The following is a 23948-nucleotide window of genomic DNA, read 5'->3' as shown; positions in this document are numbered from 1 at the left end:
TACTCAGTGACCTGGGTTCTTCTGGGTGCTGGTCTTGTCCCCACTACCACACCCCACATGACCATGCCTGACTGCAAGGGAGTGTGGGAACTGTAGTTTTCTTTCTGGAGTGGGGTTGGGGTCTTAAGCCCATTAAGATTGTATTACTATTGTATTAGTTAGCTACTGCTGTGTAACAAATTACTCCCCATCCCACAAGACTTAGTGATTTAAAACAACAAACATTTATTATCCTACATTTTCGGTGGTCAGGAGTCTGGTGCCTCTGGCTCAGGGTGTCTCCCCAAACCGTAAGTAAGATATTGGCCTGAGCTACAGTCATCTCAAACCAACCAGGGAGGCCTCTCTTCCAGGCTGACTGGCATGCTTGCTGGCAGGCCTCAGGTCCTTGTTCGCTGTTGGCCAGAGACATCAGTTCCTGGTCATGTGGGCCTCTCCACAGGGCAGCTCACAGCGTGGCTTCCCTCTAAGAAAGAAAATGAGTAAGACTGAGAGAAGGCCAGCAAGACAGAGGTCACAGTCCTTTTGTAGCCTAATTTCAAAGTGACATCCCACCATGTTTGCCATTCTCTGCTTGAAGCGAATCACTAGGTCTAGCCTACACTCCAGAGGTGGGGATTGTGCAGGGCATGAACACTGGGAGGCGGGGGTCATCGGGAGCCACCTCAGCGGCTGCCTCCCACAACTGTGGACTGAGGGGAGGTGGATTTGGGGGACAATTAATGGTAACAGAAGTCAGTAACTTATACAGGTAAGGGGTCAGCTTCTACACCCTAAGCAAGGACAGAGTCTATGTCTAGTGATCGGGTATCTTTGGGGGAGAGACATCTGTGCATGGAAAAGACCAATTACCTCGTGTGCTTTTTTAAAATTTTGAAAAATTTAGAACTTTTAAAAATTGAAGTATAACTGACACACAATTGATTACTCATGTTTTAAGTTAACATTATGTATTAAAGGTACCAATTGAAAATTAAAATCACCATCTTCCTTAAGCTTCAAAATACTACTTCCAATTTTTATTCTATTTATAAATGTAGCAAATTTTAACAGTCATTTTCAGGGAGGTCTTTGATTAAAGTTCAACCGATTCCAGTTTCAATGTCTTCACATCCCATTTAGAATCTCTGTTAATTAAATTGCCTTAAATGTTCTGCTTTCACAAATTTAAATTGTTTAATATTCTTTGGAAGCTCAACAGAAGCTTTAAGAAATGAAACCTTCCCAAGTACTTACCTCATAATAAATTGCAAGAGTATTAAAATCTTTTATACATTCCGGTACCATTTACACACTTAGAAAAATTCTCTTTCACATTTCCGTGAAAAATTTCAAGTCTAAAATAATGAGTTACTCAATTATGCACTTTGCATCGGAAGCCTTACATTTTACAGGACAGATGTCACATTGTCTCCTGTGCCAAATTCTCTGAAACATTACAAATACTTTAAATACCAAATATCCCACTCAGATGATTCTTAAACATAACACAGAAGTATTAATTCTGTGGGTTTGATGGACTTTCTCTATTTAATTACAAGCCTTGCTTACACTTGGGCATGAAAGGACACTCTTAAAGAAAATTTTGTTAGCGAGGTGAGACTAATTCTTGACCAGAGACTTGGAACTGGAACAGAGCTCTGACTTTCTAGTTATGAAAGAAAAACCACTGAGCCCTTTTATAAATAGTTGCCATAACAGGGGGCTTTGTGGCTACAAAATTTTGGGCCTCTGGCTTGCATCCCAGGTTGCAATTAACTCACATTGTACTACTTCACAGCCAGTGAAATCAGAGGAAGTCTGCGGTGCTGTGAGGTCGCTCCCAGCTGGACTGTAGTCAGCTGGTCTGTCCACTGCCCAGCTCTGTTTTGCATTCTTTCCCTGGTTTTGCTTTCGGGGCTGATCACGAGCCCTGGAGACAGTTAAATGACGTCCAGTGTGTCAATCGCTCATCATCCCTTTGCCTGGCTTACCTCCTGGCCAGGCTGAAGTCAAGCTCATGACCCAGAGATGAATGGGGAGGTCCTTTGGGAATTGGAGATCAAGAATCTGGAGATGTCCCCTTGATGTATCAGCTCCCACAATTGTGTCAGTAGAATGCGGGGAGGGTGCAAGCAGCCTGAAATTGACCAGCCTTGGTGCCAGGGTGTGTGGCCACTGAGCTCAAGTTCTTAAAAACCCCAGAGGCCCTGTGAGTTGGAGGAGGGGATGGATGCAAGGACCCACATGGGGGCGAGATCAGGTAACAGGCTGTGGAGGGCTGGAGGGCAACAGCAGAGGGAGGCTGGCCAAGCGACTTCAAAGCTCAGCCCTGCTCTTCCTTCTGAACAGAGGGGACTGGGGAGCCAGAGACATCAGCCCAGGGACGAGCACCTACCCAGGCAGTGCCTACTCTGTGCAGGGCGCCCTCCCAGGGTGGCTGTCTCAGAGCAGGACTAGTCACGACTGGAAATGAGACTGATTCTGCATATATTTTGAAGGAAAGAAGCAGGGTTTGCCGTTGGATCAGATATGGTGTGAGAGGAGCTAAGAGATAGGAGTCTAGGACGAGGTCGGGGTCTTGAACAAAAGGGCTTTTCCTGAAGAAGGTGGGAGGAAGAGGTTGGGAGGTATGATGTCTTCCTGGATGTTGCAACCATCATTTGAGTAAGAAATACCATTTTCTGTAACAGCCAGTACACAGATAGGTAGACAGAATTTCTTGCAGCAATATTTTCCCTTACTGTGTGTAGTGTACCTTGATGAATCAGTTTTTTATTGTCATTCATTAAAAAGAAGTGTTCATCATGACTTATCACTGCGTCACAGCCTGAAATTTGAAAACTACCAATTCCGGGTTCTACTTCCTCAAGACTTAGCTTGGGCTTCTTTCTGCCTTGGAGAAGTCCAGGAGCCTGGGCTGGCTGACCTGGGGACCGTGGGGCACAGCCTGGGGGGGGTGATGGTGATGGCTGGGGAGACCAGGGGCAGGTGGAGGTGGGCGCTGAGAATCCCTCTGAGGATGATTACACCCTTAGGGAGGAGTTCAAGGACAAGGCAGCTGGGCCAGCGTAGGAGAGTGACAGGGACAGGCCCTGCTGGGCAACGAGGAAGTGTGAGTGGGGGGCACAGGCTGTGGGGTGGCACCTCTCTTAGCCCTGGTCCTGCAGGGCCCACCACACCCGTGACCTGCTGTAGGTGAGTGCCCAGCCACTGCCCCCAGAGCCCCTGGGTGGGTCCAGCTGCTCAGTTTTACCATCAAGGAGCCCGGCTGTCCCTCAGCCCGTTGACTTTCATACTCCAAGCAGGTGGCCTCGGCTGAGGTCCTATAGTCTTACACTGAGGCAGGAAGAAGAGGGAAGGGAAGGCCACCCACAGACCTCCCCTGCCCGGAACTGGCCACACAGCCACCTTTTCTGCAAAGGAGGCTGTGAGAGCAAACCCCCAGCAGAGGGGAACAGCCTGTTAAGCTGGTGGTCTCCAGTTCCTCTCCGGAGGCTGGCCCATTGCTGCACTGAGAAGAGTATCAGCGACCTGTCAGCCAGGAAGGAGCAATGGTCAGCAAGGAACAAATCTGCCACAGTGGGACTGGGTGACATCTATCTTTCATAATGGCATGGTGTGGCAGGGCCCAGTCACTACTGCCACAGGCTTAGACATGCCCCATGCGCCCCTTCAATTATGGGGAGGTGAGGAGGTCCTGAGGGGGAGCGGAGGTGAGGAGGGCATTTGATAGGGGATATCCACCAGCCTGTGTGGGGTACTTTAATACCTAAACAACCCGTGTGGCTGACAGAGGGGCCGTGCCCCAGAACCCCATGAAGTCAGTCAAGAGCCCAGGCCCCTGCCGCATTGGCTCTGGGATCCCCTGAGGATGCTCGTGAAAGCGGAACATCGCCGTCTGGCACATGAGCAACAGGCTCGGAGAGGGGAACTAACTCAAGGTGTCCCAGAGGGTTCTGGCAGCGACTGGGCGCTCAGCATATCCTCTACACCACATGCAACAACAATAATTACAGTCATCTAACACTGTCCCTCTGCACCATGCTCTATGAAGACGCAGTTAATATGCAGGTATACTGTTATCTAGGTAGATATGGCGCACAGTGTAGGTACAGAGTAACAGGTAGATACTGTTATCGGCACCATTATGTACAGGAGGAAGCTCTTAGAAATTAAGTGGTTTACCTAGGGCAGTGGTTCACAACTGGGGAGACTTTGCCCCCCTCCCAACACCTGGGACAGTGACAGAGACAGGGGACATCTGGCAGTATTTAGAGACAGTATTTAGGGGGGAGGAGATGCTATTGGCATGTAGTGGGTAGAGGCCAGGGATGCTGCTAAGCATTCTACAGTCTCCAGGACAGCCCCTCACAGCCAAGGATTATCTAGAATGTCAACAGTGCCAAGGCTGAGAAATCCTGCCCTAGAGAGGCATGTCTGAACGTTTATAGCAGCACTTAGTAAAAGTGCCAGAACTGGAGAGGGCACACATGCCTGTCAAGGGGGGAATAGATACACATAATGGACAAAATTAACCAATAATAACTACCTTCATCCAAGTGGGTGAATCTCACATCAATGTTGAATGAAGCAAGCAGGTCATGGGAGGATATGCTTCCATTTACATAAAGTTCAAAAGCAGGCAAAGCCATGCATGTATATGAAATACATGGATACAAAACACTAAAAAAAAAAAAAAAAGAAGAAAACCAAGAGATTATGACAAAAATCAGGATATCGATGATTTCTGAGTAGGATGAAAAGGGAAGGCTGGGGAAGGGCTCACAGCAGGTTCCTAAGGTACTGGTAATGTTCCATTCCAGAACTTAGTTGATGGACCCAAAAGTACTTATTTTATTTTTGTTTAAAAATAAACACGCATAGCACACACCCCATTTTTGACATGTAGGGTTTCCCGGGCAACAGACTCTGAGCTGGAGATTTGCAGCACAAGCAGTGGTTTCTGGGGGGTGCTCTCTGGGGAGCGTTTCTAAGGAAGAGAGGAGGAGGGTGGGCTCAGGGAGACGCTGATGCGGTTGCCACAGGGGCCTCAGTTCATCCTGCAGGGAACCTGGAGCTGGGATGGCCCTTCTGGGTTGCGTCTGATTGAGGCGTGGAGCCGGGCTTTTGTTGCCCTTATTGACCAGATCTAGACGGTGGGCTGCCCCGGGGAAAAGGACAGAAGCTTGAGCGAGAAGGTTCTCTTCGTTCAGCTGAGGGCATTGCCCGGCCCCAGGCTCAGCTCTAAGCCACCCTGCAGCTGGTGGAGAGAATGCCCCCGTCCTGAGGAGGGGCTCTGGGGTGGCATGCTGCATATTATAGCATTCCCTCCACTTTCTTCTCACCTAGGACGATTTCACAACAAAAATATAAAAGAAAATCTATCAATGTAACACACCATGTTAACACATTAAGGAAGAAAAAACACTGGATGGAATTCAACACCCATTTACAATAAAACTTTTGGGAGCCGCTAGAGATAAAAGGGAATCATCAGCCATGATAGAAGGTGCCTACCAGGAACCTGTAACAAGTGTCCGAGTTAATTAGAAAAATTCCCTGTGAAGAACTAAGAAAATATTTCAGCAGGTCTGCTGGATATAAGATTAATGTACAAAAAATTAATAGCATTTCTATAATAGCATTAATGACCTATTAGAAAAGAGAATTAAAAAAAAAGATTCCATTCTCTCATACAACAAAAAATTAAGGGGCACAGCTCAAATGCCAAGAAAAGATGTCCAAGGTCATTTTGGAGTAAACTATAAGACTTTATTAAAGAGTAACAAAGATGACCTAGATGAGGAGACAGCTACCGTGTCATGTAGTATGTAAAATGAATGAATTAGACCAGACACAAAAGGACAAATACTGTAAGATTCCACCTGTCTGAGAGGCCTGGACTAGGCAACTTTATAGACAGGAAGTAGAAGAGAGATTACTAGGAACTGGGGGGAGGGGAAATGAGGAGTTTTTGTTTAACGGGTACAAAGTTTCTATTTGGGATGGTGAAAAAGCTCTGGAAATGGCCGTGGTTGTACAACATCGTCAATGTACTTACATGCCACAGATCTGTACACTTCAAGATGGTTAAAATGGTAAATTTTATGTTTATTTTACCATGATAAAATAAAGACCCTCAGAGCAATGACCCCAGAGGAGATATGGGAAAAAAAAATTAAATATACATAAATCAATATGGATGCATGAAAAAAATACATTGCGTAAAAAAAGCAAGTTGCAAAAGGTACATGAAGTATGACATTCTCCGTGTTAGGATTTGGGTTTAGATGTTTGCAATAGACAAAACCATAGTAACTTAAATGAGATGTAAGTTTACTTCTCAGGGAAAGTTCAAATGTAGGCTGTTCGGGTTGGGCATGAAGGCTCTGCCATGGTCTAGGATCTAGGTTGTTTCTGGTGTATTTTGCCAACCTTAGGATGTGGCTCTTGTCCTCATGGCCCACAGTGTAGCTCCTGACATCACACTGGCCTCCCAAGAAGCAGGAATGCTGAGGAAGGGATAGGAAGGGCATACTTTATTTTATTTTATTATTATTATTATTATTTTTAAATAATTATTTTTTATTGAAGGGTAGTTGACGCACAGTATTACATTACATTAGTTTCAAGTGTACAACACAGTGGTAGAACATTTATATACATAATTCTAGGTTCCAGCTATCACCCTACCAAGCTGTTACAATATCTTGACTATATTCCTTATGCTATACATTACATCCCGGTTACTTATTTATTTTACCATTGGAAGTCTGTCCTTTTTTTTTTTTTTTTTTTTTTGTGAGGATATCTCTCATATTTATTGATCAAATGGTTGTTAACGACAATAAAATTCTGTATAGGGGAGTCAATGCTCAATGCACAATCATTAATCCACCCCAAGCCTAATTTTCGTCAGTCTCCAATCTTCTGAGGCATAACAAACAAGTTCTTACATGTAGAACAAATTCTTACATAATGAATAAGTTACATAGTGAACAGTACAAGGGCAGTCATCACAGAAACTTTCGGTTTTGCTCATGCATTATGAACTATAAACAGTCAGTTCAAATATGAATACTCATTTGGTTTTTATACTTGATTTATATGTGGATACCACATTTCTCTCTTTATTATTATTATTTTTAATAAAATGCTGAAGTGGTAGGTAGATACAAGATAAAGGTAGAAAACATAGTTTAGTGTTGTAAGAGAGCAAATGTAGATGATCAGGTGTGTGCCTGTAGACTATGTGTTAATCCAAGCTAGACCAGGGCAATAAAACATCCACGTATGCAGAAGATTTCTCTCAGAACAGGGGGGGTGAGGTCCTAAGCCTCACCTCTGTTGATCCCCAATTTCTCACCTGATGGCCCCCCTGCGACTGTGCCTGTCTTAGGTTGTTCCTCCCTTGAGGAATCTTACCCGTCTCTGGCTAACCAGTCATCTTCCGGGGCCATACAGGGAAATGTGAAGTTGGTAAGTGAGAGGGAAGCCTTATTGTTTGAAAAGGTTAGCTTTTTACTTCTTTGCATATTTATGCCCTGTGGCTTCTATGCCCAGCATTTGTCTTGAGGTATCTTTACCACTTGGAGGAGTTATGATACTCGGTAAATTTGATATGAGGCACGAATTCTATTTAAGAATTCGTTGTAATTAGGAAGGAAGAAGAAAAGCTATAGAAGTAGCAGGCGGGAGAAAACATGGGAAGATTGATTATTTCTTTGACATATCTTCTTGTAGAGTAACTTCAGCATGTATAGATTTTAAGCTACTACTTAAATTGCGCACACACATTAACATAATAGGAGTATAGTTACATAACCAAAGCATACCTGTAATTACCAGCCATCTCCAGTGAAACCAAGAAAACCAGTTAGGCACCTTAGGCATTTGTGAAAACTTATCTATGATATGGTGGATATTGTCCAACTGAACTTGAACAGTCTGAGAGAAATCAGACAAATTAAAACAACCCATTCCTGGGGACTGTTCACATCCCATATGTTCTTTTAACAGTAAATAGTCTGTAGTTGTAAGATTTTGGAGCGCTACAGTTTGCACTTCTCCTGATTCTTGGTTGAGTTCCAACAGTATAGATCCAGTCAAATTTGTTGTTTTACTGTATGCACAGGCCAGCTTAGATATCTCCTTCCTCATTCCCATGGCAAGTCCAGGAACTGGTGGGATGAGTGCATCTACAGCTGTAGCAGTGCGTGGATCATTGTTGGGGTTTTTTGATGATCATCTTCTGGCATGAGTCTTCCAGAGAGTGCAGATGTTGGAAGTTCTTTTTCATATCGTATCTTAGTTCATTTTCGGGGTAGCCCAATTAGGCTTTGATCCTCTGTATAAACACAAACAGACCCTTTGCCTACACTTTTATATGCAGGAAGGGCATACTTTATAGAGTCACCCCTCAGAAGATGCACACATCACTTCCCCTTACATTCTACTAGCTGAGCCTTAGTCGCATGGCCACACTTGACTTGCCAGCAAGGGAAGCTGGAAATGTAGTTTTTATTCAGGAAGACTTGTGACCACAGATACTATGGGGAGAGTGGACATTGGGGGACATTGAGTAGTTAGTCCCACACCATCCATGACAGGGCCTGCTAACTTCATCAGTTTCCTTGATATCCATTTTCCCTTTCTTCCTCTTAGTCATAAAAGCCCCCAACTTTCAGCTGGCCACCCAGCTACAGGCTACATTTCCCAGTCACCTTTGTAGCTGGATTTGGCCATGTGACTAAGTTCAGGTCAATGGGATGTGAGCAGAGATACAGTGTGCAACTCCTAGTTCATCTTAAAAACAAAGCTAATTTCCTATCCTTCCCCTCCCCCCTGGATGGGAGACAGCAATTTCAGTACCTTCCTCGGACTAGAGATGGAAGGCACGTGTTAAAGACCGTAGAACTGATGGGTCAAGATTCAGAGCCATCTACCTGCCCCAGACTGCCCACCAACCTGAAATATATTAAATGAAAGAGGAACTTCCCCGTTGCTTGAGGTACTGTGTTTTAGAGCCTGTTGCAACAGACTTGCCTGCATCTTAATTAATATAGGAATTGAAACCAGAAGTGGGGTTCTGATATAGAAAATAAAACACTAAGACATGTGGCATTGTCTTAGTGATGATGCAGCAGGTGGCAAAGACTAGCCATTGCGGGAGGGGAAGCTGGTGACCTTTATTATGCCATGAGGAGACATTTTGTAGAATGATCTTTGATTATTAGGTTAGCAGGCCATTGTTCACCTGAGCTCATAGCTCTAGGGGACTGGTTGGAAAACTCAAGAGTATTGGTGTGTTTACTGCCCCTTTGTACTTTTTACTATATCCTTATAAGAGAGATGAGTTCAGGCAAGAACTGGTTGGTTTGTAAGCAAAGATAGAAGGAACCAGTCTCTGCTAAGGGATTCCTCTCTGCGCATGTCTTGTGGTCCAGAATTGCAAGATTCCAGACACTTGCCACCTACCAGAGCTGGAAAAGCTCCCACTCTGTGCTCCTTCCATTCAGACGCCTTCTCAAAAGCTTTCATACAAAGTCTTCATGAGACAATGGAAGGCGATCATATGGAAGATGTCGGCCTCACACCCAAGTTATTGATTCAGATGGCTTCAAGGTCACAACCTTTCAGTGAGGGAAACAGGCTCAGCCTGCTCAGAGTCGGAGACAGAGATAAAAAGGAGATTCTGAGTATTTCAGAACAGTAACTACAAGAGATTTTGGGGAGTGGCTGTATTCACATAGAACTGAATGGGGAACTATGACAAAATGTCAACATAGCAGGCCTGAGGAGTCTAGCTTTAGGAGGGTCTGCTTGCAAGACTGACTTGGCTGGCATCTGGAAACCTGGCTTTTGGAAGTGTTTCTACCATTCCACAACTGATAAGAGAGGTTTTACTGTGGCTAGACTATTTGGGCAAAGAGTGTGGTTTATACTGAATGTAGCAGGTACCTAATTCCTAACCTCTAAGAAAATTCCAGAAGGAAAGTAACCTAAACCATATCATTTACACAGCTCATGTACCACACAAATCATGGATGCAATGAGGACAAAAAAAAAGCCACTTCTGGGACATTCTTGCTAAAGACACATGATCTGAATCTATAAGGAAACATCAGACAAAGCCAACCTGAGGAACATTCTACAAAGCAAAACTGGCTTATAATGTTCAAAACTGTCAAGGTCATGAAAGTGAAAAAGAGGCAGAGGAACTGTCCCAGATGGAAGGAGACTATAGAGACACAACAACGAGAGGCCATTGCACGTGATTTTAATCTGGATCCTCTTGCTGCAAAAACACTATTGGGATGTTTGGAAAACTTGAATGGAATCTAAAGAATAGAGGTACAGGGTTGGGAGTCCCCAAGACCACCCCCACGTTTGGAGGTTTTCTAGGACTCATGGGACCCAGCATAAAGTTGTACTCAGCAGATTTATTACAGCAATGTACCAAGGATACACAGTGAGATCATAAGGGGAAAAGATATGGGGAATGGGGGCTCTCTTATGCTCTCTCCTCCCATGAGGGGTCACAGAGCACAACAAAAATGCAGCAACATGTGTGTGATGTTTCTGCCCAGGGAAGCCCATTAGAATTTCAGCATCCAAGGTTTTTACTGGGGGCTGGTCACATAGGCACCCTCTGCCTAGCATGTACCAAAATGCCAGGCTCCAGGAAGGAAGGCAACTGTTCAGCATCAATCACGTTTGCATAATCCCAGCTCAGCGAACCACCCTTATCAATCAGGGAAGGATGGGAACACTCTGGGTGCCAAGCTCCCCGATGCCAGCCAATGGCCAGCCTTGTGAGCAGGCCCTTCTAAAGAGAGCTGTCTCAGGCCTGCTCTGCTTTTTCTGCAGTCCACTCCATTGACCCTTGGTCAGGGCATCTTTACAGCAAAATTATCAGTAGGACCCTCACAGGGCAGGATGAGACCAACCTGCAGTATTGGCCTCAGCTTTGCTCCCAGGATCCTGGATTTAGCCAATCAAAGCAAATTCTATTAATCAAAAAGGTCTGTCTTAGAAAACCAACTGGCTTCCTCAAGTTTCTGTGTGAATCTTTTTGGCAGGACATGTGCTGGTCCAACAGGACAGGTTACCAGGGCCCCCGATGTGGCCTCCCACCCCAGGGCTGCCAGTGGCTCAGTTCACCATGACACCGATTCATCCACCTGACAAACATGGACAACACCTGGCCGGATTTAGGGCCACCTCCTGCTGCCTCGTAGGTGTGGCAATTGGAAGGATAAACATGGCAGGTAGGCCCAGAGTTTGAATTCAGAGCAGTCCAGCAACTTGGAAAGGCAACATCAGACATTCCTCTTGTGTTTTCAGTTGGGGAGGAGAAGAAAGCTTCCATGAATGGTTCTGAAGGACAAAATCACTAATGTCTCTCCCCCAACTCTGGCACCCACCCACAAGCTGTTTTTGTTTTTCGTTTTTCATTACAAGATCAGCATGGTTCATTCAGTAAGCATAACTTTACATTTTTTTCCCAAGCATTTTTTTAATTGAGGTAAAATTTATATAATACATAATTCACCATTTTAGCCATTTAAAAATGTGTAATTCACTGGCTTTTACTACATTCACAATATGGTGCAACCATCTCCATTATCTAGTTCCAGAACATTTCCATCACTCCATAAAGAAATCAGTACCTATGAGCAGTCCCTCTCTATTCCCCCTTCTCCTCATACCCTGGCAACTACTGTTTTCTGTCTTTGTGGGTTTGCCTATTCTGGGCATTTCATATAAATGGAATCATAACAATATGTAGCTCTCTTTAATTGAACAGAGTGTTTTTCAAGGGTCATCCATGTTGTAGAGTGGATCAGTACCTCATGCCCCACCACTCCTTTTCATGGCCGACTAATATTCCACTGCATGGATATATCTCATTTTGCTTCTCCATTCACCAGTTGATAGACATTTGGGGTATTTCTACTTTTTGCCTAAAATGAATAATGCTGCTGCAAGCACTCATATACTAGTTTTTGTTTGAATACCTGTTTTTAATGCTCTTTGGTATGTGTAGGAGTGGAATTGCTAGATCAATGGTAAGTCTATGTTTTTACCTTTTTGAAGAACTGCCAGACTCTTCAAAGAGTTCTTTTGGCAGTTTGGGACCCCTTGCTTTCCAAAGAAGCTAACCATTTTATGTTCCCACCTGCAATGTATGAGGGTTCCACTGTCTCTGCATCATCACCAGCATTTGTTATTTTTCATGTTTTTGCTTTTAGTCACCCTAAGTGGGTATGAAGTGGTATCTTATGGTGATTTTGATTTGCATTTCCCTAATAACTAAAGATGTTGAATCTTTTATTGTACTTACTACTCATTTGTATATCTTTGGAGAAATGTGTATTCAAGTTCTTTGCCCATTTAAAAATGTGGGTTATTTTTTGTTGTTGAGTTGTAAAAGCTCTTTATATATTCTGGATACTAGGCTCTTATCAGATATGTGATTTGTAAATATTCTTTCTCATCCTGTAGGTTATCTTTTCACTATTTTGATAGTGCCTTTTTTTTACTGAAGTATAGTTGATATTAAATATTATATTGGTTTCAAGTATGCAACACAGTGATTCAACAGTTATCCACATTATTAAATCTTCACCCCAAAGTTTCTATCTGTCAACATAGAAAGATGTTAAAGAACCATTAAGTATATTCTCCATGCTGTACTGCCATCCCCATGCTCAACTTATATTATGATTGAGTTGATAGTGCCCTGTGTTGCACAAAAGTTTTTAACTTCGATGAAGTCCAATTTATCTACCTTTTTTCTTTTGCTGCGTGTGCTTTTGGTGTCATATCTAAGAATCAATTGCCAAATCCAAGGTCATGAAGTATTGCTCCAATGTTTTCTTCTAAGAATTTTGTAGTTTTGACTCTTACGTTTAAGTTTTTGATCCATTTTGAGTTAATTTTTGTATATGGTGTGAAGTAAGGATTTGACTTCATTCTTTTACATGTGGTTACCATGCCGTTCTTTCCCCATTGGATGTTATTGTCACCCTTGTTGAAAATCAATTGACTGTAGATGTATGGGTTTATTTCTGGACCCTCAATTCTATTCCACTGATCTATATGTCTGTCCTTATACCAGTACCACAGTTTTGATTACTGTAGCTTTGTAGTGAGTTTTGAAATCCATAAGTGTGAATCCTCCGATTATGTTCTTTTTCAAGATGGTTTTGGCAATTCAGGACCCCTTGCAATTCCCTGTGAATTTTAGGGCAAGTTTGTCCATTTCTGCAAAAAAAAAAAATCCCTTGGAATTTTGAGAGGGATTATACTGAATCTGGAGTTCCATTTGGGTAGTATTCCCATCTTAACAATATTAAGTCTTCCAGTTGATGAACATGGGGTACCTTTCTATTTATTTAGGTCTTCTCTAATTTATTTCAGCAATGTCTTATAGTTTCTCAGTGTACAAGTCTTTATTGTACAATAAATTTTTTCCTAAGTATTGTATTCATTTTGATGGTATTGTAAATGAAATTATTTTCTTAATTTCACTTTCAGCTCACGATTGCTACTGTAGAGAAATTCAAGTGATTTTCATATGTTGATCTTGTACCTTGTGACTTTCTTGGATTCGTTTATTATCTCTAATAGCTTTTTCTGTGGATACTTTATAACTCCCAATTATTTAAAAATTCCCACGCATACCTTTAATCCAGAAAGGCTGGATGCAATCAGGGGCAAAAGCATTTTCACAGAAAGACATTTTATACCACTTAACTAGAAAGACACATCAGATCCAGGAATGGGTTAGTCAGTATGAAATCCTGAATTTTCAACAAGTTTCAGAATCATTTTCTACAACCCCCTACCCCTTTTGTCCTGATGATTTTCCCAGTGATAAACATTTTTCCAGTTGATTAACATCAACAGTGACCAATGCTGATGAGGATATGGAGCAACAAGAACTAACATTTTTGCTGGGAAATACAAAATAGTCCAGCCATTTTGGAAGATAGTTCAGCAGCTTCTTACAAAATTCAACACACCCTTCACATATAATCTAGCAAACAAGTTTCTTGGTATTTACCCAAATGAGTTGAAAACTTATGTCCACACAAAATCCTGCACATGCATGCTTATAGCAGCTTTACTCGTAACTGCCCAAACTTGGTAGCAACCAAGAGGCCCTTTAGTAGTGAACAGATAAACTGTGGTACATCTAGAGAATGGAGTATTACTCAGCACCAAACAGAAATGAACTATCAAGCCATGAAAAGCCATGGAGGAACCTTAAATGCCTATCACTGAGTCAAAGATGCCAGTCTGAAAAGGCTGTACACTGCATGATTCTAACTATATGACATTCTGGGAAAGGTAAAAACATGGAGACAGTGAAAGACCTGTGGTTGCTGGGGCCTGGGAAGAGGCAGGGATGAACAGGTGCAACACGGAGGATTTTTAAGGGAGTGCAACTATTCTGTGTGATACTCCTAGTGATGCGTACACGTCATTACACATTTGTCCAAACTCCTTCAATGTGAGGTGAACCCTAATGCAAACTATGGACTCTGAGTGATTATGATGCGTCCTTGTAGGTTCATCAGTTGGAACAAATGTACCCCTCTGGTGGGGGATGACAGTGGAGCAGGCTGTGCTGGACAAACAACAGACAGTAAGGGTCAGGCATTTGATTTGTACCAAGGCCTCATTAGCAAACTAAGAACTGTTTCAAGACTCCCAAAGTGTATTTGCCCATAGAATTGGAGATCACCTCTCTTTTCATATTCTCTTATTGTCCCAAAGGCATCAATAGGCCAAAATTATAGCAAAAATCATCATTTACAGAGACTTGTTCTGTTTCCAATACTCCAATTGGTGGCAAAAACAAGGGAGCGTGACACACATGCATGTGTGCACACACACACGCACACACAATTGTTTTTGGATCTCTAGTGTATATTACATTACAAGCATACATTTTATTGTTCTGTGTTCTTTCACCAGCTAGTCGGTCAGGTACAGCCACAAGAGGAGACAGAAGAGAGGCGCAGGAAAGCTAAGTTTATTATCTGTCCTATAGACAGAGGCGTGTCACACAGAGCCACATGGGAAAGACACAGGGTGGTCACAAGACAGGAGACAGGACCGATGGGACGGCTTAGGCCAGCCTCTACTGGGGTGTCCTCAGGAAAGGCAGGGCAGGGTGAACAGCAGGCTGAAGTGGCAGATCTGCATAATTTCTGTGGCTTTGGACTATCGGGGTGGTCCCTGGTTGCCTGGCACCTGGCCTTTGAATGGTTAAGGCAGAGAAATATTGCCTCCTGGGATGCCTGAGCCCGAAAGGGGTCTGGCCCTGGATTGGTTCATTTGCGTATCAAAGGCACGCTGGGCCGGGCTCTCTGAGGGTGTCTCTAAGAATAGGCTAGCCCTGGGCGGGGCATCTCTCCACCGCCAGAAGGGTCCTTGAAACGATCAAAGGTCATGCTATACAGAAAATAAACATATTTAAATACCCACAATACATACACTGATCAATTTTATCATACATCCAGATAAAACGGCCATAAAATACAAAGCCGTTTTTCCAAATTTCCTTTTTTCTTTGAGGTGTTATTGACAGACAATGTTGTATCATGAACTCCCCTTTTTCTCGTCCTCAAATCACGTAAGTAAATTCAGCACTAACAGGGTTAACATCAGGGCTGCCAAGCTCCCCGGTAGAAGAGGTGGGGCTGAGGAGCTGGAAGGCTGTTTGCTTTTTGCCTCTGGCTAATCTAAAGCTTGGATCCAGCCTTGGGAATGGAGTTAACCTTTTTTCCTCCCCCTAAAGGAGAGAGCAATACAAACTTCTCACCTTTTGGGGTCACCTAAAGCCCACCTTTGGGAAATTTGCCCCTTTTCTCCTTTTACCTGGAGGAGGGATCAACGACAAATGCGTGTTTACTGTCTTTGAACCACCAAACTCGTATTTGGCAAATGTTCAGGCACTTTCTCCCCAAAGCACCATCAGGCTGCTGTATTTTCCTCCCTTTATCCAGCGCTGGCTGAAGTCAGCCGGGGCATCCGGAGAGCCCACCCCCCAGGCTGGACCTGCTGCTTTAATTGCGCAAGTACGGGCTCACCTACTAGAGCAGACAGCCCAGGGTGACTCATGGCCATCTGGCACCCAGGTTTCATCATCCCCCACCCCTCTCCCCTTTCCCCCAAATAACGCTGCAGCCATTTTATCAGTTAGGATCCTTCCAGCAGCCCCACCACTTCTGCCACTGCATGTGTGTCTGTGATCCCAAGACTACCCCATGTCTGGATTTTGCCAGAAGGACTCGAGGGAATTCAGCATACAGTTGCACCCCTCCTGAGATGTACTGTGGCAGTACAGGTGCAGTGAGGGCTCGGTTGGGTCATAAGGCGAACAGGCACAGGTGGAGATTAGAAGAATCCATGTGTGGGTTCCTTGTGTCCTGTCCCTTCCCTGAGGGGTCACGTGGAGTATACTACTCTTCCAGCCACAAAAACGTGGCAACATATGTGTGATGTCCAGGGAAGCTTCTTAGAGACTCAGCTGCCTGGGGGTTCACTGGGGGTTATGAGGCACCCTCTGCCTGGCATGTACCAACATCCCAGACTCTGAGGATGAAAGCAGGGTTTGCTGTAAGCCATGCTGTTTGCACAGTGAGCCTCCCTTAACAGTTAGGAAATGGGAAACTTCCAAAATTCAAGTTCTCAGATGCCAGCCAAGGGCCAACGTGGTAAACAGGCCTTTCCAAGGAGAGAGGCCAGCCACATTAACCCTTTCCTGCACAGGCAGTGATTGAACCAGTGTGACCACCATATTTTGATGGTTGTACTGTGGTTATGCAGAATGTCCTTATGTGTAGGAAATACACACTAGAGAACGTGGCCATGATGTTGATGGAGCATTGAGCTGGGAATACACTACATGTTTCAGAGGGAAAAAAAGCTTTTTGTGCCACACCTACAACTTCTTGCTTTGAGCTTGTTTTCAAGATAAAAAGATAGTTGACCCTTGAACACAGGTTTGAATTGCACGGGTCCACTCAGACGCAGATTTTTTTCACTAAGTACACTGGAAAACTCTTTGGAGATTTGCGACAATTTGAAAAAACATTTTTTTCTCCAGCTTACTTTGTTGTAACATTATGGCATTTAATACATGTAGCAAATATGTGCTAATCAACTGTTTATGTGATCAGTAAGGCTCTGGTTATTAGTAGGCTATTAGGAGTTAAGTTTTGGGGGAGTCAAAAGTTATACGTGATTTTCAACTGTGTTGGGGGATAGGTATTTGCACTTTTGACATTAGAAGTTAAAATTTAAATTCCTAACCCCCATGTTATTCAAGGGTCAACTGTATATTTAAAAAATAATAATACAGAAGATGGGAGAATCAGTGGGGATGTGGACTGAGGACAGGCTCAGCTGAAGACTGAAACTGACTAACTGTTACTGAGTCATAGACACAGAGGTTATAAAACTTCTAAAATTGTTTATATTTAATATTCTCTGTAACAAAACAAAACAAACCCCTGTCATCAATGATGCCTTCTAAATGTAGTACTTTCTGGAAGGGGAGGGAAATGACATGGAAGATGTTTAATATTCATCTACAGCACTGTATTTCTACACACACACACAGAAAATGAGAAACGCACATAAACAAAACCAGTAAGCAAGCACAAAGATTACCACCACCCAGAGGTCACCACTGCAGTTACCCTGTAACGCTTTAGTTCATATTCTTACTCTGAAAAAATATATAGAGAGAGATCCAGGAGGTAATCCAATATATAAATCAAGGAGCATAATTTAATTTTGGCATACACACACACACACACACACACACGTGCATATGAACATTATAACGTATATGTATATGTGTATGCCAAAATTAAATTATACACATGCCTTTTTTTTTTCTTTCCAGGCAATGGTCCCATCTTTCCCTTCCAGTAAATGTTTATCTCATAGTCTTCATATACAATTTCCCCGAGTAGACCCTAAAATATCCCCTAGAGCCCAGCTGTCCAAACCAGGACCCTACACTTGGTCATGACTCAGGGTCTGTTTCAACCTGCCACCATCCCCTTTTTATGATACTGGCAAAACACGCCACCTCTCGGTGCGCCTGGCTGCTGCTTCGCTGAGGTTCTGCCTGCTCTTCTGCTCCTCCCTGTGTTTTGTGGTCACTGCAGGGTGGGGCCGAAGGCCTGACCCTTTCAAGTGAGGCAGTTCAGGGTAGAATACACTAAAGGCAACGGCACAGTCCACCTGTGTCACACAAGGAAGCCTGGAGCATCGCATTAACTCACAAGCAGCGAATCCAGCCATGACCTTAAATCGGGTGGGGACCGCCTGATCCTGCCACCGCAGGGCTCTACCTGACCCGCACGATGAGACAGTCATGTGCAGTGTCACTGTGACATTGTACCCACACCCATCCTCTGCCTAATGCCTTTAACCCTGATTGATAATCTTTGAATTAGTGATTTTCTACAGGCTTGGGACATACTGTCCTAACTCTTCCCTTTTTCTGACGTAAAACACCTTCTATTGTTGTTTTCTTTTGTAGGGCTCTCCCTCCTTGCCTGGCACAATTTGAACCAAGTAGTAACCACGGCAGTAACATTTTATTTTTATTAAAAAGATCTGAGGCACTTCTGGCAAAATAATACATTTATTATGTATGATTAGCAGGTAGATGTTGCTGATATATTAGTCTCTCAATGTTTTTAAAAAAATTTCAAAATAAGAAACAAAATAATTTTATACACCACGCAATTACAGGGGTCCTTGAGGATTAGGGTTGGGCTCAGGGGACAACCTCACTTTTCACAGAAGTCAGAGTGGGCGGAACCATCTACCTTCAAAAATTTTCTGAGCTACTTGACTTTCAGCTGTGAGACCTGGTCCCAGCCTGGGGCCTCAGGAGGTTAAGTCCACCACCCAAAGTGGCTGGAATTTTCCCCAGCCATAAGGATGAGGTTCAAGTTCAGGAATGACGGGAGGGCTTCCCTGAAGGGGCTAATAAAGCCCCTGAAGCAGAAACGGGAGGAGACAGGGCAGAGGAGGAGGAGGGAGGGTAAGGAGCACTCTCCAGGACCAGCCCTCCCGATGTTCCTGCGTTTGGGTCTCCCCTCAGTAGAACAGGGGCCATCCTAGAGCAGCAGCAGCAGGTAGATCTGATGCAGAAACTCGCTTCTAGTAGTTTTCAGAACCTGAAGACGGGGCCCAGCAGGACCCTCAACTGGACCCAGGAATACCCAGGATTCCAGGGAGGTATAAGCTCTTCATTAAAGAGAAGTCCTGGCCAGTGGTCTGAGGTCCTGGAAGGCACAGTCAGGTTGTTTTGCAAGGACATCCCTCAGCTAGGACAGACGGATCTGCAGGATCACACTGCTGTTGGTCACACGGGCTCCATAGTGGCCAGCCCAGAACTGTGTGTCCTGGCCCCAGTGTTCAAAAGACACAAACCGGATGCCCCTCTTGATGTTGGAGAACACATGGGTGACCTGTAGGTGGAGGAAGAGGTCAGCCCCCTTGTGCCATGGCCTTTCCCCCAAAAACTGAGGCTGGGCCATCTGGCAGATAGTATTTTCCATAAATGGCTACAACGTCTCCAGGTCCACACATTCTTCTAGAATCATGCCGCACCTCAAGCGGTGGAGGCTAATTCCCATCCCCTTGATCTGGGTGGGTTTGCTTGTAACCAAGATTGTGGTGGAAATGATGCCAACGACTTTTGCCAAGTAGCTTCCAAGGCTTGGTGAGAAAAGACAATGATGGTTTCTCCAGAATGTTCATGGTAGCACCCTGAGCTACCAGAAAGCTGACATCCTTGAGACCACCATGCTGTGAGGAAGCCCACATAGCCCAGGCACAGAGATGGGAGATGCTAAGACTAAATGGAAAGATGCTTGGCCACCCCACCCCCACCCCGCCCTTCAGCTCCAGCCATTGTCTGAATGCAACTACAGTTGACCCCAGCACAATTTAGTGGCTAGGGGAGGGCTGCCCCACTCCTGCTGGGCAGTTGAAAACCTGCATATAACTTTTGACTCCCCCCAAACTTAACTAGTAATAGCCTATAGCTGATTTTATGGTAGTAAATGATAAAACAGACTAGTCTCTACATACCTAACCATTTAACTTTTCTGTTACTTCTAGGTTATGTTTTTGTCTGAGGTTTTCAAATTGTCTCAAACCTCCAAAACATTTTCCAGTGTATTTATTGAAAAGAATATGTGTGTAAGTGCACCTGTGCAGCTAAAGCCCATGTTGTTCAAGGGTCAGCTGTACACAAGAGACCAGGGGCAGACACCCCCGGCAGAGCCCTACTCACAGAAACCACAAGCGGCAACAGAACGGCTGCTCTTGATGTCAGGCCACTGAGTTTTGGGGTGATTTGTTATACAACAATAGGTGACCACCACAGGCCTCAGCATCCTTTCCCCATGCCCTTGTCAGAGACTCACCTGGAGGCAGACGTTGTTGTTCCACTGCTGGATGGGATCAGGTATAGCAGAGAATTTATCCAGGACGATCTGGTTGGCATCCAGAAGTTGGACGATTAGCCGATACATACAGCCACTATCGTGTCGAGCTCCCCACCTGTGGGAGGAGGAAGGCTTGAAAGGCCGGACTTGCCACCCCTTCTCTTTGGGTGTCTGCCTGTCCCACCTGAATGGCCTCCCCATGTATGCAAATCCAAAATGGCCCTGGGACTGGCACCTGCGTCCCCTAGGAGTGTGGCCCCACTGCAAACCGAGGAATCAGAAGCTGTGTTAACCAAGTTCCCTCGCTGGTCCCCAGCTCATCCATTTTAGAAGCAGTGAGTGAGAGCAGCACTCTTCAAGGTCCCTTCTCCCATATGAAGGTGACAGTGAAAATTTTTCATTCTACGTTTAAATGGTAGCAAAAGAGGTAATTTCCGATGTGTATAGTGTTGACATTTTATAACCCAATTTTCCTATCAGTAATTTAAAAAGATCCAGGGGCCTCTAAATATATGGGTGATTAAAAAACAACACCTAGTGTCTATCAATGGTAAATGGATGAATTATAATATATTCACTTAATGAATACTATACAGCAAGAAAAGTGAGCCAGCTGCAGCTACATATGATTATGGATGAATGCACAAACATACTGAATGAAAGAAGCCAGATACAAAATATATACTGCATGACTCCATATACATATACAAAAAAATAGACAAATTTCTCCACAAGAACAGGATTCAGGATGGTGTCTCCCCTCATGCAGGTAGTAATAGGAAAGCAGCCTGAGAGACTCTAGGAGCTGGTAACACAAATGTGTCCACTTTGTGATAATTCATTGTGTTGCACACCTGAGATATGTGCACTTTTGCTGTTAGAAGTTAAAATTTAAAAACTTAAGAGTAACAGGCTATAAAAATACATGAACAGTATCTTCTTTTATAGACTTCCTATCGTTCCACTTCTTAGATGTCCATTCTACTTCTCCTGCAGAATTTTATCCTATTGTAATATTAATGTATTTTTATGTTCTTCTGACTTTTTCGGATCACCCTTTCATGCAGCTCTGTACCAACTACATAAAAAATATAAATAGAAATGTAAAATTTTTCCTGTGGCCATAAAACCCTGTTAATACTTTTTCTTTTCAATTGAATTATCACCCACTAGTGCTTCCCAGACTTTGCTGCACGTTAGAATCATCTGCAATGTTGAAAAGATACTGTGTAAAAAAGAATTTAGCCTTGTCCAAAGGTATGATCTTTGCCCTCAGCTACTCTTGGTAATCTCTGGATTCCTGGAATATTATGCCTGACAGGAGTCTATGTGCTTAACATACAACCCTGTCTTATAAAGATGGGGAAACTGAGGCACACTGTGGCTTGCTTAGGGCCACAAAGCTGCAGAGTCAGGGCTTGAAACAGGAGGTCTGGCTCTGGAATCTGAACTGTTAGCCAACTATCCTATATTGCCTCCTCCTAAGGCAAGGTTTATGTCATCCACAGACAAGACTGAATGGGCCCAAGTCCTCTGTACTGAATCCAATCTGGAATCTTGCACTCCCATTCCCTTCGTGGGGAGAATGGTTCACAGTGTGTACTCTGTTAATGACTATGGTCTGGATTAAGTCATTCATCTCCCTGAGTTTCAGTTTCTTCCTCTGCAAGGGATTGTTAGGAGTCCTAAATGAAGTCATCCATGCAAAGGTCATGGCGCCTGTGATCAGTGCTTAGCAAAGGGCTCTTATCATCACACTCACCAGTCAGAGACACAAATCTCAATTTTGCCACTATCCAGCAGTTCAGGCCACAAACCCTCTTCCTCCAGATCTAAGACCTGCTTCTTGCGACACCAGCTAGGAAACAGGGAGACGAGTTAACTGAGAACAGGCAGGTCCTCCTCACCCCGGCCCTGGCCCTTGGTGGGTAGGGGCATTCACCTGAAGGAAGACACGAAGCAGGTCTGCGAAGGGGCCCCAGGCACGGTTAACCTGTTTTCCTCCACCACCCAGCCGTCTCCGCCGTGCTGCACCATCCACTTCCGGAGGCCTTCTGTTGAATAAACAAGGCTTCCTGCCCCAGTTCTTCCCGCCGGCGACCCAGGCGGCTCCGCCCAGGCCCCGCCCCCGACCGCGGGCGGTCCCGCCCCCACCCTCTGGCCCCTCCCCGGGCTCCTCACCTTGGCCGCAGGGGTTGCGGATGAGGTTGCGTCCGATCGGACTGCGCTCGCAGAAGCGGCCCAGGAGGCAGGGCCTGGCCTCGCGGGCTGGGGGCAGGCAGCTGCGGGCGAGCGGCAGCAAGGCGCCGTGGTCCCGGGCCAGGATGAGCAGCCACAGCGCCTGGCCGTCCACCAGGGCCCGCCAGCGCCTGCACACCCGGCGGCAGCGCCCGAGCAGCGTGCGCGGGGGCACGTGGCTCAGCACCAGCAGAAGAAGCTCGGGTGGCAGTTGGCTCAGGTCTAGCGCCTCTTCGGGCTCCGGGTCCGGCGCGGGGACCCGGGCGGGCCGGCCCCTGGAGGCCCAGGTGCCCATGGGCCCCCAGCCCGGCCGAGCTGCGACAGCGGGAGAAGGGTCAAGCGTCAGGGACTCGCAGCTTCCGCGGCCCCGCCCCTGCCGGCCGCACCCCCAGACTGCCAGCCTCCAACACCCCCTCCGCCCAGCCGCGTGTCGTCCCCTGTCCCCGTCTCCCAACTCGTCCTGGCCTTCCGCGCAGCTCAGCCCCTCCCCTGCTGCGTGCACTGGCACGCGTGCTCTGCGGCCCGCAGACCCGAGTCCCACCTGGAATCTTACCAGTTTTCTCCCTCGCCTCTCCCCGCCCCTCCCCTCCGCCCTGTCACTCGCCCGCCCCCCCTCAAAATAGCCAGCTCCCCACCCCACCGCCTCCCCCTCCGCTCGCCCCTCCCTTCCCACCGCTAGCCCCCTCCGGCCCGCGCAGTGCCCCCTGAGACCTGCCCGCCCCTCCCGGTCCCCGGCCATCCTCACCCGGTCCCCTCCTTCCGGCTGTATTCGGGCGGCGGAGTAACTACCCAACAACCGGACCTGACGCCGAAGACCGGAGGGAGGGGGCGGGGACCGCCGGCATCCAGGGTCTGCCACGCCGGTCCCTTGGAGTGTCCCTACCGGCTGTAAGACGTCTAGCGCTGAACCGTTAGCGCTGAACCCCTGCTGTTTTGGTCAGGCATCCTGGCTGGAGGCCCCATATACGTTCTTGTTAATTCTTGTTAGAATTCCCATCACCTTTATGGCATATGGCCATAAGATGCATATGGCCGTGCATCTTACCCCCGTTTCACGGGAGAAAGGCTCTGGCAGGAGCCAATGCATTTATGTTGACTCCAAAGAATATTCTAACCAGTAATAATGCCTGCCAACCTTACGGAGCATTTCACTGCCTGTCGGGGTAACAACCTCCCCAGGTAGGTACGGCTATGTCCCCACCTCACAAGTGAGAAGACTGAGGCCAGCAG

General features: G+C 45.5%; 1 protein-coding gene across 10 annotated transcripts; it reads right to left on the bottom strand.

The window, feature by feature from the left end:
* Window positions 1-201: 201 nt before the first annotated feature.
* Window positions 202-23129, bottom strand: FBXO27 (F-box protein 27). Of its 10 annotated transcripts, XM_057493080.1 has the most exons (8): window positions 22662-23129; window positions 22423-22555; window positions 22243-22338; window positions 20460-20595; window positions 6418-6494; window positions 4532-4665; window positions 1764-1912; window positions 202-466 (listed from the first exon to the last, which is right to left on the bottom strand). In XM_057493080.1, the coding sequence occupies exons 1-7, from the start codon at window positions 23011-23013 to the stop codon at window positions 1770-1772; spliced, it is 1071 nt and encodes a 356-aa protein (XP_057349063.1). In that variant the 5' UTR covers window positions 23014-23129; the 3' UTR covers window positions 202-466; window positions 1764-1769. The 10 variants fall into 10 exon arrangements, 6 of the variants coding, with proteins under 6 accessions (XP_057349063.1, XP_057349067.1, XP_057349066.1 ...); XR_008994093.1 differs by lacking the exons at window positions 1764-1912; window positions 6418-6494 and having other exon boundaries at window positions 22662-23123; XR_008994095.1 differs by lacking the exons at window positions 202-466; window positions 6418-6494 and having other exon boundaries at window positions 1776-1912; window positions 22662-23124.
* Between the last annotated feature and the right edge of the window lie 819 nt (window positions 23130-23948).

The sequence above is a fragment of the Manis pentadactyla genome, chromosome 15 (assembly GCF_030020395.1).
Source record: "Manis pentadactyla isolate mManPen7 chromosome 15, mManPen7.hap1, whole genome shotgun sequence".
NCBI classification, from domain to species: Eukaryota; Metazoa; Chordata; class Mammalia; order Pholidota; family Manidae; genus Manis; species Manis pentadactyla.
This window is presented reverse-complemented; position numbering and strand designations above follow the sequence as displayed.

What these genes read in the sequence shown, in the direction of transcription:
- FBXO27 (XM_057493080.1), bottom strand. Translation starts at nt 23,013, where the DNA reads ATGGGCACCTGGGCCTCCAGGGGCCGGCCCGCCCGGGTCCCCGCGCCG. An exon ending in CCGCAACCCCTGCGGCCAAG is followed by an intron (nt 22,556 to 22,661) that starts GTGAGGAGCCCG and finishes GAACTGGGGCAG; the next exon opens with GAAGCCTTGTTTATTCAACA. An exon ending in ACAACAACGTCTGCCTCCAG is followed by an intron (nt 6,495 to 20,459) that starts GTGAGTCTCTGA and finishes TCCCTTCCTCAG; the next exon opens with CATTCCTGCTTCTTGGGAGG.